The 19,489-nt window shown below is 40.7% G+C and overlaps 1 protein-coding gene and 1 long non-coding RNA gene across 2 annotated transcripts in view; one reads left to right on the top strand and one right to left on the bottom strand.

The window, feature by feature from the left end:
- Positions 1 to 4,918, bottom strand: part of LOC117952870 — an 8,423-nt gene extending 3,505 nt beyond the window's left edge. Inside the window, exon 1 of the long non-coding RNA XR_004658525.1 lies at positions 4,805 to 4,918. This is a non-coding gene — a long non-coding RNA (uncharacterized LOC117952870). The remainder of the gene's footprint in view (positions 1 to 4,804) is intronic.
- Positions 2,357 to 19,489, top strand: part of slc4a3 (solute carrier family 4 member 3) — a 57,467-nt gene continuing 40,334 nt past the window's right edge. The window contains exons 1-2 of the mRNA XM_034885464.1: positions 2,357 to 2,443; positions 11,553 to 11,950. Coding sequence (XP_034741355.1) covers positions 11,897 to 11,950 — 54 coding nt within the window. The 5' untranslated portion in view covers positions 2,357 to 2,443; positions 11,553 to 11,896. The remainder of the gene's footprint in view (positions 2,444 to 11,552; positions 11,951 to 19,489) is intronic.

Raw genomic sequence — 19,489 nt, 5'->3', positions numbered from 1 at the left:
TAAAGGAGACGACCAAGCGCGTGTTACATGACGCTAAAGGAGACAACCAAGCGTGTGTTACATGACGCTAAAGGAGACAACCAAGCGTGTGTTACATGACGCTAAAGGAGACAACCAAGCATGTGTTACATGACGCTAAAGGAGACGACCAAGCGTGTGTTACATAATAAAACAATAACAACGATAAAGGCACCTGACCAAGCGTCTGTATTTTATGAGATGGGTGTGTGAATGTTTTGGTATTTTTTTCTTAACATATCCCTGGCAAGCACCTGAGGAAGTCTGTGTGAGTTCACATACAGGAACGCGCTCAAAGCGAGGGATTACATACCCTATAAATTCATCACCTCTGCGGAGCGAAGGATCTGGTTCTGCTGTACTTGACGTTTCGCCCTGCTGACCCAGTTCCACAACTGATTCCCACGGTTAACTCCTCCTTTGGCTCCAAACCCGGACCTGTGCTTTCGCATTCGACTCCGTAACGTTATTCAGATGCCGTTCATCTTGTTAAACTGTCTTTATCAACACACTGAAAGTCTCAGTGGGAAACCTGAACACATCCCTGTTCCCATGGGGACAGAACATCATACGTTCTCTCTCTTTCTGTCTAAGAAATAATAGCAGTGCTCGATGATGGTCCAGCTGTGAAATGTCTGCCTTGCAGATTCAAACATCTGAGATCTTTAAACATTAACAGGGTTTCCTGACATCATTATAAAGTCTGCCATACAAGCTGTCTTTCTCTCATAACAGGATGTTGTGTGGCAGCCGCTTGCCATCAACTGACCTGAGGAATAATGCAAAGACAAAAAATTAATTCATTTTAAAAAAAACTAGGGGGATAAATCCATTGAGACCTGTTCTTCATTACTTGAGAGGCGTTACACTTCCTGTTCATATAATAATTCATATTTCCTTATATATATTTATAGCATCATAAGCAGTTGTGCTTACTATTTTTATTAATTATGGTGACATACTTTACATTATACATAAGGAACTTTAAAATGTGTAATGTCTTTTAATATTTGAAGTTAGGGCCCCCTCTAGTGGAGAAACCCCATATTGTGTATTGTCACATTTTGTAGTTGCATGCACAAATGTACAGATTAGCTTGCCTCTGTTATAATGTGTGTGCTCTAACTTGATAACTATGCCTCACAAAATATATTGGTAAATGATATGCTTGTGTATTAGGTGTGTGTTTATTTTATGTAAAACAAACTGTTGTTGCGATTAGTTAAATTTGATTATCTGGAATCACAGGGAAGAAAATAAATGGGTTTTTCTGACAAAACCCGGGATTTAATAACTCTGAAAAGGTTTTTGTGTGTGTGTGTGTGTGCGTGTGTGTGTGTGTGTGTGTGTGTGTGTGTGTGTGTGTGTGTGTGTGTGTGTGTGTGTGCGTGTGACACATGCCTTGGGTGTGGGAGACATGGTTTTGATTCCCACTGCGAACATCAAGCAATGTGTCCCTGAACAAGACACTGGATAAAAAGTGTCAGCTAAATGTAATGTAAGCTACTCATTGTGTGTGTGTGTGTGTGTGTGTGTGTGTGTGTGTGTGTGTGTGTGTGTGTGTGTGTGTGTGTGTGTGTGTGTGTGTGTGTGTGTGTGCATATGGTGTATACTTGTAGTAGGAAAGGAAGCACCCTGTGTTACGTCTGCATATCCTCACTGCACCACAGTAGGGCTGCAACTAGATTATTTTCATTGTCGATTCTTCTGATGATTAGTTTCTCCAATAATCGATTAGTTGTTTGTCCACAACTCACAGACATTCAGTTATTTTCACAGAGGAGTGAAGAAACTAGAAAATATTAAGATTCACAAAAGCTGGAAGCAAATTTTTGTTATCCATAAAAAAATAATTAAACCGATTAGTTGATTATGAAATGAGTTTCTGATAATTTACTAGTTAATAACTAGCCAATTGATATTTGCAGCTCGCCACAGAGCCTACATAGCCTGTACTAGCATTCTGCACCCCGGAGGCTTGCTTGTGGTTTAAAGTGAATTATACAGTTGCAAGTGAATTGTAAATACGATTAAATAAACAGTAGTAATAGAAGAAGTTCTTCTACTAAGTCTTCTCCTAGTACTGCATTGAGGATAGCGTTTTATTTATTTATGACCTCCTTCCTTCCTATGAATCCTAACCCAAAGTGTTGAGACAGCACTTTCCTGTTGTCCATCCATCAGTGACTTCAGACTGCCAGGTTACTCCGGAGTCACGTGCTCGTGCCGAGCATCCTTCACCGCCCGAGCAGTCTGCGTGGCCGGCGTGTCTTCTTCTTCTTCTTCTTCTTCTTCTTCTTCTTCTTCTTCTTCTCCTTCTCCTTCTCCTTCTCTTCAGTAGGAGAAGGACCAGTAACGGATTTGAGCTGCCGTGGCGTGCCTTGCTCGTAGTTTTCCACCCCTGGACTGCTCTCTGAAACCGCAGGTAAGGCGACGCACACGGCGGTCGGCTCCCAAGGCAAATTATCCATCAGCGTTGACTTGTGAGTGGATGGTAACTACGCACTGGCTTTAAAACGATGCCGAGTGGCTTCCTGGGAGGGCTACTTGCTATTCAGCAGAGACATATGCGGCTTAGCTGAAGGTCATATTGGCTAACGGCACATAATTGAGGTTTTTGCTCAGACTGAGAAATACTACGTAGTAGATTGATGCTAGCTCCTCGCAGGTGTAGTGTTGTCGTCCTCATTGTGCTCCGGAGGCTCGCGCTGACGTTGTGCTGCAGTGTGTCTCCTGTCCGTTACAAAGTGTTGTGTCCATGTCATGGATGAGCTGTGTGCAATAGGCAATCAAGCCTGAGGTCCAAGGATAAGGTCCCAACCAGCAGTAATGACTCAGCTACTGGGTCGTCTGCTGAGGAGAGTCATCTCATGGTGCTTCACCACATTTCCATACATTGAAAGCTGGAAGCAGCCGGCTGTTCAGGTCTTGTGAAAACCAGATGGCTGCAGAAACCTGACACCTTTCAGCTTTAAAATGTTTTATAAATATGGAGTTGGAGAATTGAGTGTGAGTATTGATTATTGTAGCACTTATGGAGGAGCCGGAGTGGGATTTCAAGAGCTGTGTAAACTACAGTAGGCTAGGTCCTCCATTAGGCCTGGGAATAAACTGAAGGATAAAGACATCAAATCTTTAAGCTATATCACCTTTCAAGAGACATGATCCCATATCTATTCTGCATGTAACATACAATAATATTAGATATTTTCTAAACTCTTGTCACTTCATATATAAATGATAATTAGGTGATAATTGATTAAAGGGTCAGTTCACCCTAATTAGCCCATGCATAATAACATGTTGTCACTTGTAACGCACCATGCGGATATAGTATTTTTGATTTGAATTGTTCTTTTAGTCAGATTAGATAGATTTGTGTGTCCATCCCAATACAATAACAAGCGAATTGAATCCTGTTTTTTAAAATCTACAACTCTGAGTCGTAGTCTAGCATCTTTGCTTTAAGCTACATGTCAATTATGCTAATACGCACACAATGACAACGCTGACATACTGCTCTTTGAAGACTTCAGTTACCATACCCATCATGGTAACCATGGTGATGGCATGGCGTGGCATGGTGGATATGACACATACCTGCGTTGTGGGACGCCTGGGTTCGATTCCCACTGCGAACATCAACCAATGTGTCCCTGAACAAGACACTTAGCCCCTTGATGCTGAATAAAAAGTACCAGCTAAATGTAATGCAAGCTACTAATTTTTGTTAGCATGCTTTGTTTTTGCACAGCTCCATCAATCTGTCTTTAAACAACTCCAAAGCCTCCACATGCCACATATTCTTCATGTGCATTGGCATGTTTAAGCAGCCAGTTACCAAGTAAGGTGTTACTAACAGGAGTTGTTGCATAGACTGAATAGGTATTTTTTTAATTTCACCTTTACTTATAGATGGAAAGATCAGACAGAGACACAGGTCTCTGTCACAGCTGAGCCCTGTATCATCATCCCAGGACTTCTGCAGTTTGGCAGCATGTTGGGTGTCCCCCTAATGAAGAAGGAGAAGTGTTTCAGTATTAGTGTTTGGTATTCACTTTCCGAACGCTGGAGGCACACAGCAACAGTTTGGTGACGCCGTCTGAGCCTTACGTCATCATTCTTAATTTGTCACAGTAATACCGTATACCGTGGGAAAATAGGGAGGAGGATTGACGCTGTCAACATTTGGATACCGCCCAACTCTAATTACAGTCAACAACAATTTGTTGATTAAGCATGGCTTTAAATTGTAAAGTGGAAACCAAGCCATCTCGCTTCAGTTCTTTCTGAAACTCATTCCAGGTAAAAGAGGTATTCAAACACAGGAACCTCCAGGACCAACGCATCTTTGGAACGACTTCAGCAACCGCCAATTTTCCAATTTTATTATCCGCTAAGGTAGTCAGGAAGCTTATGCATTATAGCCTTGAAGACAAACATCAACCAATGTCTGGTTTTCTTAGAGACCAACGAGGCCCAGCCCTGTAGGCAGAACACAATGATGTGTGTAGAATGGCACCAGTGATAAAACCCAATGCTGCATGATAGACTGCATCTAAAGGTTTTAACACAGGGGATGCATGCATAAATAGAAATTTACCTTAGTCCAGTATATATATATATATATATATATATATAGTGTGTGTGTGTGTGTGTGTGTGTGTACGTCAACCAAAGACAATGTTTCAAGTACAAAACTTTCTTTACAGCATTGTCATCCCATAGACAGTAAAAAGTGACAGAGCACACTTGTGTGTACACACACACACACACACACACACACAGAGTGATGTAGTCCACGTGATACGCAGGTATACCTGGTATACCCACTAAGAAAGCTCCAGGATTTCCATATACTCCCTTAAAAATGCTCAGTGACATGTAACAACATACTTTCCATTATGGACATTGTAACATTCCAAACTGCACGGCGATGGTGCGTTGCAGCTCGTGGCTCTAAGTTTTGTGGGTAGATTGCGTCATCAACATGCATTATTGTGATATAATTGAAATCTCATTTGAAGATATTGTTTCAATTACATATAATTTCTGTTGCCCATTACTAGTCTCTGGTCTATCAAGAAAACAAGATCTACTCTTTCTTACTAAATTAAGGTATGAGAAATATATTGATGCAACGATTTTTGTTTATGGCCTGTGTGTATTCTTTGGTTCTGGCCTTGAGGCTTATTCCATTGTGGCATGTCTTCCCCATCCTAGTTTTGAAGTTTGAAGCCTTTGTAGCACTAAGAGCCACAGTGTCTCTGAGTTTGCTGCCCACGTGTCTCTAAATATAAATCCATACGTTGAGAAATTGCTCACGGCTGTGTTTGGAGGGGCTTGATCTGGCCTGGAGGGAGGGGAGTGGTTATTACCAGGCAAAGACCTGTGAGTGAAGACTCTGCAGGTGGCCTCTGTTCAGACTTACTGGCCAACACGATGGCATTGTGTTTGCACAGATGGCGCTTTTGGCAGGGATGCCTGTTGATTAAAGCAGTGTGCACATATAAAAGCTGTGCAAGGCACCATTAATCAGTCAGTACACCACCAGTGCTACAGAATGATCTGTGTGGTTTACCAGGTTATTTTGGGTTTGCAGTGATTGTAATCTTACTCTCTTAGTGTAAAGTCATGTCTATGTGTGTCATTATGTCCTGTAAAAGTCTGCAAGATGTCTCTGCACTCATGCCAAGAGTCAGTCTTGTTCAGTTAATCACTCGCCGATTTCTTCAGCGTTCATTTACCAATTTAACGATTAACAACCTAAATCCTGTAATCAAATTATCTGTTGCCAATCCAGTGCAGTTGGTGAAAGTGATTAAGAGGTTTTCTCACCACCTGAGGTTTAGTAACTTTTTTAGTGACACTATCCACACACACCTGGGTATGGGCGGGACAAAATACAGATACAGTAATATAGCGCTGTCCTTCTTTGTGCGATACGTTACCCGATATGATAATTGTCACGTTGCCACCAAATATTGATATTTTAAGCTTTGAAGTAAGGCGCTCTGAATAGATTTCCCTTAACCCAGTGCGGTTACTTCATGGCTCCTCTAGGTGGCGCTAAAACCATTAACGAGGAAAACTTGAACATAAGTTAACGGGGTGGCGGACAGCAGTTTGAGGAAAATAAGCGATGCACCAGCCAGTCTTTAGTCTGGTCCCATAGGTGAAATATAGCTGGGTAATTTTAATTAACAGAACAACTGCAGAATTGTGCTGTTGTCTAACAGTTTGAACTTGCTGTGACTAAAGGGAGAAAACCCGCACTCATCCTTTTCACAGGCATTTTGTATTCATAGATAGACAGTTATTATGATGTATGCGGTATCTTGATACATTCGGTATTGTGAGCCGTGTTTCGTATTGTATTGTGAGTTTACCCTGTGATTCCCAGCCATACACCCGGGGGCATGCCATCCTATTGTGGACCATAATTCCTAAATTCTTTCAAGTTTCAGTCTTTACATACTACAGTTCTGATGAACCTCAGAATGAACCGAGCCTCTTGTGCTCATCACATGAACATGGACGTGGTGTGTTTGTTTACACTGTGTTACAGGTGTGTGTGAGACCACAGACCTCTGCCGAGGGACACAGCTGCAAAAATTACAATGCCTTGGAATATATTAAGCATGCACAGAGAACATATCCGAAAAGATTGCTTTTTAATAATTCGATACAGTAAGGATAATGAAAACATAAGTTTAATTAAGAGCTTTATGTTTTTCGATGCATCTTGATGCAACGCGCGTATTCCTTTTAACCATAGAGAACATTAATTTACTCTACACTAGATTATTAAAGAACTTCTACCGGGCTGAAGACTGATAGTGAGACTAACTGATATCTGTTAGACATGACAGCTTTCAGCCTGTATGGATGTCGCCTTCACTTGACGAAACCCCAACAGCCAGCTGGAGTCCACAGGGCAGACAGGACTTTGGCATCTAGTCTGATTTGCTGCACCAGTGTGCCATCAGACACAACGATCCACTGTGTTTACCTCGATCAAACGATGTGCAACACACACCAGCGCCGGAGAAATAGCCTCGCTGCACATCAAACTGATCCCTTTTAATTTGGTACTAGTAATTTTGCTGGTTTGTGCGTGCCAATTTAAAGTTCACCCTCCTCTTTCCATTGTTCACACTTTCCCTCCGTCTCTGTTTCTCTCTGTTTCTTTCTGTCCACATCGCCTGGCAGGCCTCTGATATAATGGGCTACAGCAGAACTATGACTGCAGTCATTTTTGGATCAAATTTAAGTGAGTAAGACAACATGTAAGTTATCTCAAAAAAGATAAATGTGCTTCAGGATATTCATGGGAAAGATGAATTACAGAGCATTGGTAATTGAAACAATCATATCCATGACTTGAAGAAACTATTGTTCAATGGCCGTAGTGGCCTTATTGTGAGAGGTAACCGATGGAAAATCTTTTGTATGCATCGATTTTTAAAATTGAGTCTTTTCCTAGAACGGGTATCTATTTAATTTATTTTTTAACCAGTGATTCACATAAACATTTTCTTTTTTTACAGTAACTATTTTAAGGGGCTCTGTCCTGCTGAGTCACCCTCATCATTTTCATTGTAGCCCTGTCACTCACCAGAGGGTTTTGTTTTCCTTTTTCATGTCTGTTGGCATTCCTCAGCTGCCTCATGTCTCAGAGGGAGCAAATGATTCTGCGAAATAAAACAGGGACAGATGCAGAGCCTCTTATTGTGACAGTGCTCCAAACAGAGTGGGCCACTCGGGACCTTTCAGCAATATTCCATCAATTCCCACGACTTCTTAATATACACAGTATCTAATATTCATAATGTATGCTTAACATAGTTGAATATCAACAGTTCTGCTTTCAGTATTCTGGTGACGTACAACAACTTGCTTGTTGATTTAAAAACAAACAAAAGTATTCTTTTATTAAACAAATTGAACATCGAATTGAACATAAAAGGCACCACTTAACAAAGAGCAAGAGTTACATTTCAAAGTGCCATTTTTTACTGATATTTTCTTTAAACTAACTCAAAACCTCTCTGAGTGTCTTGCGCGTTATGTCTGATAAAGAGGTCAGGAGAACCGATACTACCAACTTACCTTCCGGTTCTGAAATTAAACGCACACGATGCCCAGTTTTTCAAAGCACCGTAGGAAGGAGGTCACGAACAAGTGGTCGAAGTCACGCCCTTCTACTGCCGGTACATACGAGAGAGTCCTCTACCTGAGCTAAAAAAAAAAAAGCGTGTTCACTGCAAACTCACGGTCCTCTCTTTCTGATTTACAGTTCCCCCCTCTTGGTTTCAAATAACTCCCCGTCGTCGGCTACGCTGAACAGGCTACACGTAAACAGCCGTAGCCCCGGGTAACGTTACCCGTTAGCAGGGTTAGCATGGCGGCGTTAGCCACGGCTAGTTAGGACCAGTCGGGATCACTTTAATGGCATGTCTGAATTGTATTTGCGAGGAACCAACTCAGGTACTCGAGTTCTCTCTCTCTAGTAAATTCACTGTGAGTACACAAATGTTAAAATGACATGAAATAGCCGTGCTAATTTAGCCGGACACTAATGCTTAGCGTTCTGTTCAAGAGGAAACTAGCCAACTCGGCGTCCTTTTAGATTTTAAGAAGAAACACTGGAATGTGTCCCGTTGTTGCACCTAAGCACTTTGTTCTGTTATTCTATGCTCTATTGCACACGTTTTGTATGTCTTGTTATGACATTTAGATATTTTTGAATATTTTAATAAATAAGTTAATTTTTTATTAACTTTTTATTACCGCGGTATTAAAATGGACATGGAGAATCGTGTTATCTTGCTGGTATTGGCACTGACTACTGAATTTTTGGTATTGTGACAGTCCCAATGTCTGTGGCTTTTGCCATGTGTTTATTGGATAAGTGGATATTGCAATGACGATAAAGAATCGATTTGATTGCAGCCCTAATGCTTGATTCAGTCTAATAGTGTATGCTTTTGTTTTGTTTTCTTACTTTCCAATCATGGACCAAAGGAGCAGCACATTCTGCTGTGCCCTATTCAACAATTCTGGAGACAAACTAACTAAGTGGCATTGATAAATGACCATGGTCTGGCCTGGCCTCTCCCACACTGCCCGGAATAATAGCAGACCAACAATCCTCGGCATGTTTACATGGATGAGAGGCACCTGTTTTCCTCCATGTGAAAACCAAAATAATCAGCAGTGTCTATTTTGGCTTCCCAGGGATAATAAGCGGTCCCCAAGGTGCCTTCTCGAGTTTGTTTATGCCCGTGTGTGCTGCCGTGGTTTTCTAATTAGACTGATAAGTGAGGATTAAGATGAGTGAAGTGACGCCTGGATATGTTACTGGAAATACAAGACGTGGACTTTGATGTGAAAGGTTTATTTTATCATCCGGTTGCCACCAGTAACAACCGACTAACTTATTATAATAACTCATGTCTTTACAAGCAGTCAGTCAATCTGAAGTTAAAACTTACTAATTGATAGGACTGTGCAATTAATCAAAATATCACTCATGATCACAATTTTGGCTCCTAATGATCACAAAAACGATGATTATTTTGCACATCACGATGTGCAATTAAACTCTTTATGTTTCCTTGTGTTCTCAATGGAAAGGGAATTCATAGTTCGCTGTTGGTTTGTTTTGAACTGTTTCACTTCTTTTTGAGTTAAATAAAAAATAATTGCAACATCTTTCCAAAATTCATAATTGTTTCCATAAGACCTACTGATTGTTCTGAAACCCTTACATTCTTAACTTGAGGTTGATATCAGTGTGGTATCTTCACAGAGACCGCCCTGGTTTATCTAGTAAAGGAGCTTCATTCGAGAGTGCTGATTCTGGTTCTGTTTGCTACATGCCCAAAAAACAGATCAGTTCAAAGTTAAGGATAATGAAGAATTTGGTTTTACAAGCAATTATTTTGCACATGGGGAAAAAATATGTATAATGAGACTAAAAATGTGTCTGTTAAATATATAGTTTGAATCCAGGACCAAACCCTAAGTATTACAGCGGAAGCATTTCATTTCATCATTTCTGAGGACTATGGTTAGGTGCTCCTCAGATCTTTGCAGGGTAAAGGGTTGCAGACAGCTAGCTAGACTATCGGCCCAATCTGAGTTTTCCGTTGCACGACAAAAACTACTTCTGAACGTACACACGTTCCACCAAAAAAGTTCCTTCCCGAGGCTATGTTACAGCGGCACCGTGGCTCCGTCCGGAGCCTAGCTCCACTCAAGAAGAATTGGGATTGGTGTAAAGAAATGCCAATAAACCAGAGCATGTTTTCTTTCCTCCATGTCTGCGTGGACCAACCAGACCCTCCTCTGCAGCGCTCTGGAGACAAGTCTGGCTTAACTCTTATCTGACAGCTCCTGGACCGCTTTGTCCTCAGCTGAACCGGAAGATGTTCGGTCCCTCCTCGGCGAAGGCCGTCTCAAAGCTATTATTTCTGCCCTGGGGAGTGAGCATCGAGGAGGGAAGGCGGAGAGCAGGGAAAACATCTACAGAACACAAACACCACCATGACAGAAATGTCCTGTATTCTTAGAAGATCTCCTGTTGCAAGTGGCAACCTTCCCAATGTAATAAGGCCTCTTTACTCCACTGGGACACCAGAGGTAGAAATATCAAATCTGCAGAGGTGACATGGGTGTGACCACAACATCCTTGCTTTGAGTCCAGGCAGAGGCTGTGTAGCATGCCAACGCCCACTCTGTCGCCATGGCAGCTTCTACAAACACCACAGGGAACATGTGGCTCACATGAGATAATGCATTTCAAATAAAAACACAAATGCCATCACGTGGGTGTGGAGCAGCAATGAAATGCCATGTTAAACCGTATCAAAGGGAGGTGCTTGGTTAATTATATAATAGTCGTGCCTCTTGCGTAGGTCACACGCTGATTTGCAGTTTATTTTGCAGGGATTTTACAAATTTGCATGTAAGGCATTTTACTTTGAACATGAATATTTACTTTGTATATATCACAGCATGTACTGATTATTTACAATGTTATGTGCACTCTGCAGAATCATCACTACAGTGCATTATGTATGATAATAGGGCTGCATGATATGACAAAAATGATGCGATATGCGATTACATTGTTGAATATCGCAATAACGAAAAAGTTTCTATGATAAATAAACAGATAAAGGATACCCTCTCTGCTTCTTTCAGTATTCTGCTTGAATACAACTTGCTTGTTGATTTTAAAACAAATGAAAGGTAATCATTTCTAACATTGAATTGAATATAAAAGGCACCCCAAATAAAGGAAGACGGTTTCATTTCAAAGTGCAGTTTTCTACTGATAATTAACACATAATATCTCTGATGTTTATGTTTCAGCCTTTCATGATGTGGATATTGACAGTTGATATCACAATGACAATAAAGAAAACATGTATTTTGCAGCCCTAGCTGGGTTACTGTCCAATTGTTGCCCATATATTCCTCGTATCAGACTTGTAACGTTGTCTCTCCCGTCCCCTCTCCTGCAGGTTATGACACCCGAAAGACTTCCTGGATCCCCAGCCGTGAAAGAGAAGGGCTGATCCCCGTCCTCCCCCAAGTTCCTGCAGCTTTGCACCCCAACTTTCCCTCCTTCCCTCTCCTTTTTATTCCCCTCTCCCGACAGCACCAGCCCCTACCCCGACTCCTACCCCCACCCCGATCCGTTATCCTTTACCTCACGGACTGTTGGTCCAGTCACATCCCTCTCCGCAGCATCTCCATACCCAGGCTCTGTTGAGTGTTACTCCAGCCACGCTAGCCGTCTCTTCTGCAGCCCCCGGCCCTCGTCATTGGGCTAATCCCCCCCCCCACTGGCTGCCCGCCTGGCCCCATGGCTACAGGAGGTCCTGCCCCAGAGATAGATGTGTTGAACAACCTACAACAGGTAGATATAACTTCAAAGACAATTTTTATTCTTCATCTTTTAATGTGTTATATAGTTTTTTGTGTTTGTAATTTATGTATAAAGTACAAAAAAACAAACATTTTAATCCAAATGACCAATCAGAGAAGACTAGGCTTTCCGAACCCGCGCAACTGCAGGACAACATGGGGCGAAAGCTCTGACTGGGTGAGCTAATGGTCGCCTCACAAATTACGTTTTTTCATAACATCAAAGCATATAAACCTATTTAAGTAAACCCCAAAAGTACCAATGTGATTCTGAAAAGTAGTATAATAGGGGCTCTTTAAGGTCTTCCTTAAATTGAAAGTGGTATTTCAGACTGGACTACTCCAGTAGTAACTCAGTTTAAATGGACAGTTCATGCAAATAACTTGTGGAGAAAACCATCTGGAAGGGCTTTAAAAACTCAACTTGCCATTCAAAACAACCTTTTTACAGTATTTATCTATTTCTGTTAAAGGAGGGTTGTTTCTCCCAGCGTTACTGCTGCATTGCTTCCTGATTTCCCAAATTATTTCACAGAGCGTGCATGTTAATCCTGCGTCAAAAAATCAATGCCGTTAAAAAAGGAATGTGTGTTAACTCGTTTTAACCCGTTAATTTTGACAGCCCTCTTTAAAAAGCACTTTTTCCTCAGAAACCACCACCATATGAATTAGGCTTCTGCTCATGTGAAACATTTCTTAAACTTGAACTGTTATGAGCTAAGTATAGCAAACCACAAGCTCCACCTTTTGAGTCCAGTCTGAGCCGGTGGGCTTTGGTTGCCTTTTGGCCAGCAGCCCTCTCAAAGGTTGCCTTTCCAACACCGGGCTTTGAGTGGCATAAACTTGTGAAAAAGCCAACTGCTTTCAGTTTGATCTGAATGCTCTAATTAGGCCGAGAGCTCTCCCAAGCGGCTAAGACATTAGGAACATTGACAAAGTCCCTGTGGCAAGTAAGGTAACATGGGCTCCTACAGTTGTGTTTTGGTTGATTTAGTCTTGTTGATTTCCCTTATGGATTTTTTTTTAATGGAAAGTGTATAGAAAGTGGGATAGAAAGTGTAAAGAGGAAAACACTAAATGGAAGAATTTATTTGTGTGGTTGTGTGTTTTTCTTTTTAATTCAAAGAAAGCAATGAACAAGTGCATATTTAAATAAATAGTTTGTCTTTCTGGGATTAATTGCTTTCTTGCCAAGAATTGGTGAAAAGATCTATGCCACGCTCATGTACGTATGCGTGTAAAATATAGATTTAGAGCCAAGAGGAAATAAGCATAGCTTTGCAAAAAGACTGGAAACAGGGGAGACAGCTAGCTCTCTCTAAAGTTCAATTTTTTGTATTTTCTAAAATGTCAAACTACGCCTTAAACAGAAACTCAAGAACAATAGATGAGTATGGTTATGTTGGCTTGGCTATGACAGCAAACACACATACATCTGTGAAACTGGAGTCATAAAGCAAGCATTTTGTAGCAGTGTGTTTAAAACCAATGAATGCAAAACAAATACATATGATTTGTCCTTTTCAGCTGGAAGTTCTAGTTTGCATCATGGGATATATAAGTCAGGAAAGTGAACGAGGGTTAAAAATTCATTTTGGAAAGAGACTGAAGTCTTAAGGATGGAAAATGAATATGCAAATGGAGACTGCTGAAACATGCAGAGTCTGACTTTGCATGACAAAAACAACGCCAAAAAAATGTCTGAGGACAGAAATGTGGACAATGTGTGGTGCAGATGCCGACGTTCCTATGTCAGCTTGTACAATGGAGTCTCAGTGAGCCTGTGAAAGAGTCCTTCATAGCTAGAGTAGGTGGCCTTTTAGGAGACATTAATGCTGGCAGTGTGGCTGAACGCTTGAGATTGAGAGGTAAGATAAGATTGGTTGACAGATTGCTGTGACAAAATGCTTTGCTTCTGTCTTATTTCTTAGCTGCAAAAATTCTCCAACACGAATTTCACATTTTCACACCAATCAGCTGCCAAGTAGCTTGTGTGTTATAGGCCGCTGTGCACTGCCAGAATTGATGTGCTTAAAGCTGAATTTGTTGGATGTGGCGTTTCCTGTTTCCCTAATCGAGTATTTTCCCAGCTGGATCAGATTTTTTTTAAAGAAGCATTTGGCTGTAACTGTTCCTTGACCCTGAGGCCGGTGCTGAATGTCAAACACACGGCCTGTTTAACTTCTGACTGAAACTTGCACTACTGTTAAAAACGATTTTTTGAACTTATGTAAACTCTGCCTGCTGTTTTAACATTAGTGTTCCCAGATATTACTAAACCAATACGTTAACACATGTTAGTAACGAGCTGCAATGTCAAGTTAATGACCAATTGCAAACCGTCAACTTACATCCACTAAAAGGGCTTTTTTACCACGGACATGCTCAGATCATTTTCAAAACTCCTGAAATCAGCATCAGCAAACCGACCAGACATTTTTTTTTAAACTGTAAAATACACTTCATTAGGGACGTGCACATATATATGGAGGGGCCACTGCTCCTATCTTGAAAAAAGCCACCCCTATTAGTGTGGATGTATTTATAAAGAACAATTACAACATGACTACAGCTATTACAACTATTTTATCAACTGGAACTTTGGATATACGTACATAAAATAATAACTAATTCACAATGCATTTTTATTGCGTATGCGTATTTATTATTAAATGAAACATTTGATTGAATGTGTTATTACCCTACTCCAATGAAAATAGGCCAACTTCACATTAAATGAATAATGTAAGATGGTTTCTTGACATCATCAAATGCTTCTCTCCCAGCTGGCCTGCTGCAGATCTTTCTCTCTCTTCTTCAGTTGGCTTTGTTGTGAAGGCATACTTAAGCACACAAAACTAACATCAGGCTATAATTATTATGTTTTTTAAATGCAACGTTTATTACATCAACCAATTGGGACATTAATGTATCATCTCATAACAAAAAAAGGCGGCTTTCACTTTCACTAACGTCACATCTGATTGTGACATACTGACTGTAACCAACGTGTGAGCTAGCATGATTTAAGAGCCCAAACGTCACATCTGAGCCTCTCTCTTCTCTTCATGTAACAGATGTAACGTAGCTACACGTTAGCCTGCTGCTGCTACATGGCTGTCATTAGCTTTGATAACGGAGCCTTTTAAGTCACTATGTAGCTAAGGCAATCCTGCGCGACGTGATGCAAACGTTACAAGCTGAAGCTGCACATTATTCAAAGCTCAAGTGGACTGTTTGGATTACTGTTCACAGGGCATCTGTCATAATATCCATAACTTTAAAAACCCACGTGAACGCAGGAGGGCTTGGCTTTCCCTATTTCATTTGCAGTGCGGACGTGTGTGTGTGAGAAATTAACAAAGTCACGTGACTGAGGGCAGAGGGCCATATATAGCAATTTAGTAAAGATAGGCGTATTATCGTAATAATGCAGCCACCACAGCAAAAAAAATTAAAATTTAAGGGAGAAAAATGAATATAGGCTCTTTCACCAGCTAAGCCAATCAGGGCAAATGGGCTGTTGCCCAAGCAACATTAGCCCGTCCCTGTGCATGTCCCTGCACTTCATTCAAAGTTGACAGAAACAAAATACCACTCTGGTTTGGTTGAAATTAACCCTTAATTCATCCATTTACATGTGGAAATACACACCACAAAGCGCTGTTTATTTACATGTAGTCTGGTGATTTGGCAATGACGTTTTGGAGCTGTTTCATGTTCATGTTTCACAAAAGGTTTTTTAAAAATGGTTTTATGGCCATTTTAGGCCTTTATTTGACAGGACAACTGAAGACACGAGGCCTCTATAAATGGGCGCCTGCTCTACCAACTGAGCTAACTGGGCGCACAGGCTTTGAATGGATCCTTTCCATAATGTTGTCAGGCACTTACTTTGTACATTAGGGGCGGCTGCGGCTCAGTGGTAGAGTGATCTCTGTGTTGAAGTGTCCTTTGGCAAGACACTGAACCCCTGGGAAATTGATTGTGTACATTTGCCCTTTGCGATCACATTGTATCCCGGTATGTAGCTGCTGGTCACAGTGTTCTGGTTCATTCTCGCGACCGCAGAAATGCAGAGATTTTTGTTCACATGATCACTTGCACACTAATGCCTCTGAAAATAGGGTCCAGGTTGAAAAATACAGCAATTACCCTTTAAAAATATAAGTTAATTTATTTTAAGGAATAGAATTCCCTCCCCCAAGAGTACACTGTATAAGAAGAAGCACTGACATGCCTTTAAGACTGAAGTGTTCCCTGCAGCGCCTCAACACAGGGATGAGTCACACATGGTTGTATGGAAAATGCTCATGTCCTGCATAGCTGAATGGGGTCTATGTGTTATTCAAGTGGAACAGATCAGACTGTGTTTTCAGGGGAAAATATGTCTGCCAACCGACGAGATGATGTGTCACAACATACAGTGGGGACCATGTCATCCACGGCGTGCATCTTATATGGTGACACTGAAGGAAATAATAGGCTGAATGCTTGGCTACATAAGTGGACCCTCCAATTTCCTTCTTCCAACTACTCATTCACTATGTACTTAAAACACACACACAATCACATACACACACACACACACACACATTCCATAGGGAGAAAACAGCTTCTTTGCAATGCAGCCTTTCAGTGATGTTGCTCTTTTTTGGCTTAGGACAGAGGTGAATATAGGTATATTCAGACATAGAGTATGAAAAAAAGAAAGATTTTGAACATTAAAGAAAGTACACATGTTCTAGTTGGAACCCAAAATACTACACTAAAAAAAAATACTATAGTATAAATACTATCCTAAAATCTATGAACCTGAAAATGTGCATAATATTGGACCTTTAATTTGATGTGCATTATTTGACACAGTATGTGTTGGGTTTTGACTATAAACTTCTACAAGTTGCACTGCTTTTGGATCCATTGTCGTCATAGTAAACCCTCAATAAAACCTCATGAAAAATCCAGTAAACCTGATCCAATAGTGGGCACGTTGTTACAAACTCTTGTTGTGCAGCCAGACATTGTTTAAACCAACAGATTAGGATTTTTCTATCTACAGTATTTCATTTCTATAATATTTCAAGTCATGCAGTTGTAATGACCATGTTCAAACATACAGAATATATACAATACTATCAGATGTGTTGAATATTTCTCATAATACTGTAATACTGCTGCTGCTGCTGCTGCTGCTTGATATTGGCAGATTAGAAGTGTATAGAGGAGGTGACAGAAGTATGTGTTAGTCAGATGTTTTAGTGCATGGAATGATTCATCATTATTTAAGGGAAACTTGCTTCCTTTCATTAAAACAAAACCATCCAGTAATAAGGCAAACATTTTTAAATAAGGGCTCATTAACATCAGCTGTGCAGTGACAACTGCCAAGAAAAGCTAAACACCGACGCTGATATTTTTGTTGGTGGGTGGGAAGCAGTTCTAAACACTGATAAATAAAAAGAGAAGGAAGCAACAGAAAGCAGCATAATCTGCAGGGGCAAACAAAATGATTGAATATACTTATCTGCCAGAATTTTAACAAGAAAATGTTCCACATTTAAAGCTGAAGCCCTATCTACCGAGCTGTATGATCCAGTATGCCTGGCACTGGATTTTAAATCAACAACATACAGCAACACTTACTATCACATAGTGTAACATAGTGCAACCTGAAGCACTAACATCTGGCTCAGCATAAAGACAGAGACCACTCCCCTCATGTTGATTCATGTTTCATGAATGCACCTGCAGTGTCCCAAAATGTTGGGATCTCCTATACCAGCTCAATGTTTCATATGCTACTTCTTGGTCTGGTTCGCCTTTACAGTACTGAACGTACTGAAATCTCCACACCTGTATATGAATCTTAATTGGATTTATGCTCTTTAGTCTGACTGTGTAGTGTATATTGTATTTGTTGTTACAGCAACAGTTTTTCTTGTTGTCTTTTTGGCTTAAAAACAAGAACTTTTTTACTCACAAAGACCCTAATACCTTGGAAAATAAAGGCAACTAAATATCCCGTATTCTTGTAGGGAATACTGAACAATGATGATGCCTAAAATATATTTTTATGGCTGCATGGCACCATCACACCTTTAAATATACGGGATGACTTGCACAATATTTACACATTTCTCCCGGTTTTTCAGCATTATTATTTGAAATACAGAATGAGTTTAATGAATGAGGTTTTGTGGGTACTTGCTCAGCATGTGCTTGTAATAATTGACCTCCGTTGGGTTAGCAGATTGGAAGAGACTGGCTCGATCCCAAAGTCCGGACTCACGGACTCACGGACTCACAGACTCTGGTGTGCGTTCTCGTGAAACTTATTAGCGCTTGGGGTTGTTCCAATGTTGAATTTCAAAGGGCGTGAATGTGTACTCCAACCCTTTTGAGTACACATTTACCGAGCCCTTTCTGTGAGTCTGCATCGATGCAGACTCACAGAAAGGGAATTACCCACAGTTCAAAGCATTGTGAAGTTTACCACGGAGACCATAAGAAAATCTGTAAATTATAAAGGTAAACAACATCACGCCACGCAACCACAGAGCGGACCCGTTGTCCATGTTGTAGAACAAGAGTTTGAATAAATCTGGAATCCTACAGCCGACTCCTGGGCCTCGGCCGTGTGGAGAGCACCAAACTAAAAGTAAAAAGTCCCAAACCAGCAAGTGTCAGCAACGTCGCCAAGGTAACATGTGATCCGGTGAAGTGCTGTCCCAATCCCATTTATACCTATCTGAGCCCATGTGGCCTCACACACACAGACACTCACTCAGCACCTGAGATCAATTAAGTCTGGGAGTCTTTAGTCCTCAGTCCTCAGGGCTCACTTTGGGATTAGGCCACTAATTGCACTGGTGAGTTGCTCTGCAGGTTTCATGGGTGTATATGTCACATTGTGTTCAGCTTCCAATTACCCAAGTGCATAAGTTAACCAATGGTACAAAAATAAGTTCCTAAAATAGTTCCTATCGTTGTTGAATTTCTTTGTTTCATTTTTAATTTTGTCTTCCATTTTTAAACCTTACTCAACCATTAACCAAGCTATTTAAATTGCCTACATTTTTGTTGCTTTGAAGATGAGCCTAATTAAATTAGAGCTGCACAATTATTTAATAAGTGTTTTATTAATATGAACTAATACAATATCCAAGGGCTGGGCCTTTTGTTAAAGACAAAATATTACTCCACACATTATTAATCCACTGTTTCTGCCGAGACATCCCGGCCTACATATTGTATCCTACAGAATCAGAATATCAGTCTTGATGTTTGACCTAATGACATACTGTACACCCTAACCCACTGTTAAACCTAATGTCTTGGACATTAAAGGTCCCATGACATGGTGCTCTTTGGATTCTTTTATATAGACTTTAGTGGTCCCCTAAACTGTATCTGAGTATTAGGGACCACTAAGGTATACAGGCCTTAGTGGCCCCTAATACTGTATCTGAAGACTCTTTTATATAGACCTTAGTGGTCCCTAATACTGTATCTGAAGACTCTTTTATAT

This window comes from Etheostoma cragini, chromosome 11 (genome assembly GCF_013103735.1).
Source record: "Etheostoma cragini isolate CJK2018 chromosome 11, CSU_Ecrag_1.0, whole genome shotgun sequence".
NCBI lineage: Eukaryota > Metazoa > Chordata > Actinopteri > Perciformes > Percidae > Etheostoma > Etheostoma cragini.
This window is presented reverse-complemented; position numbering and strand designations above follow the sequence as displayed.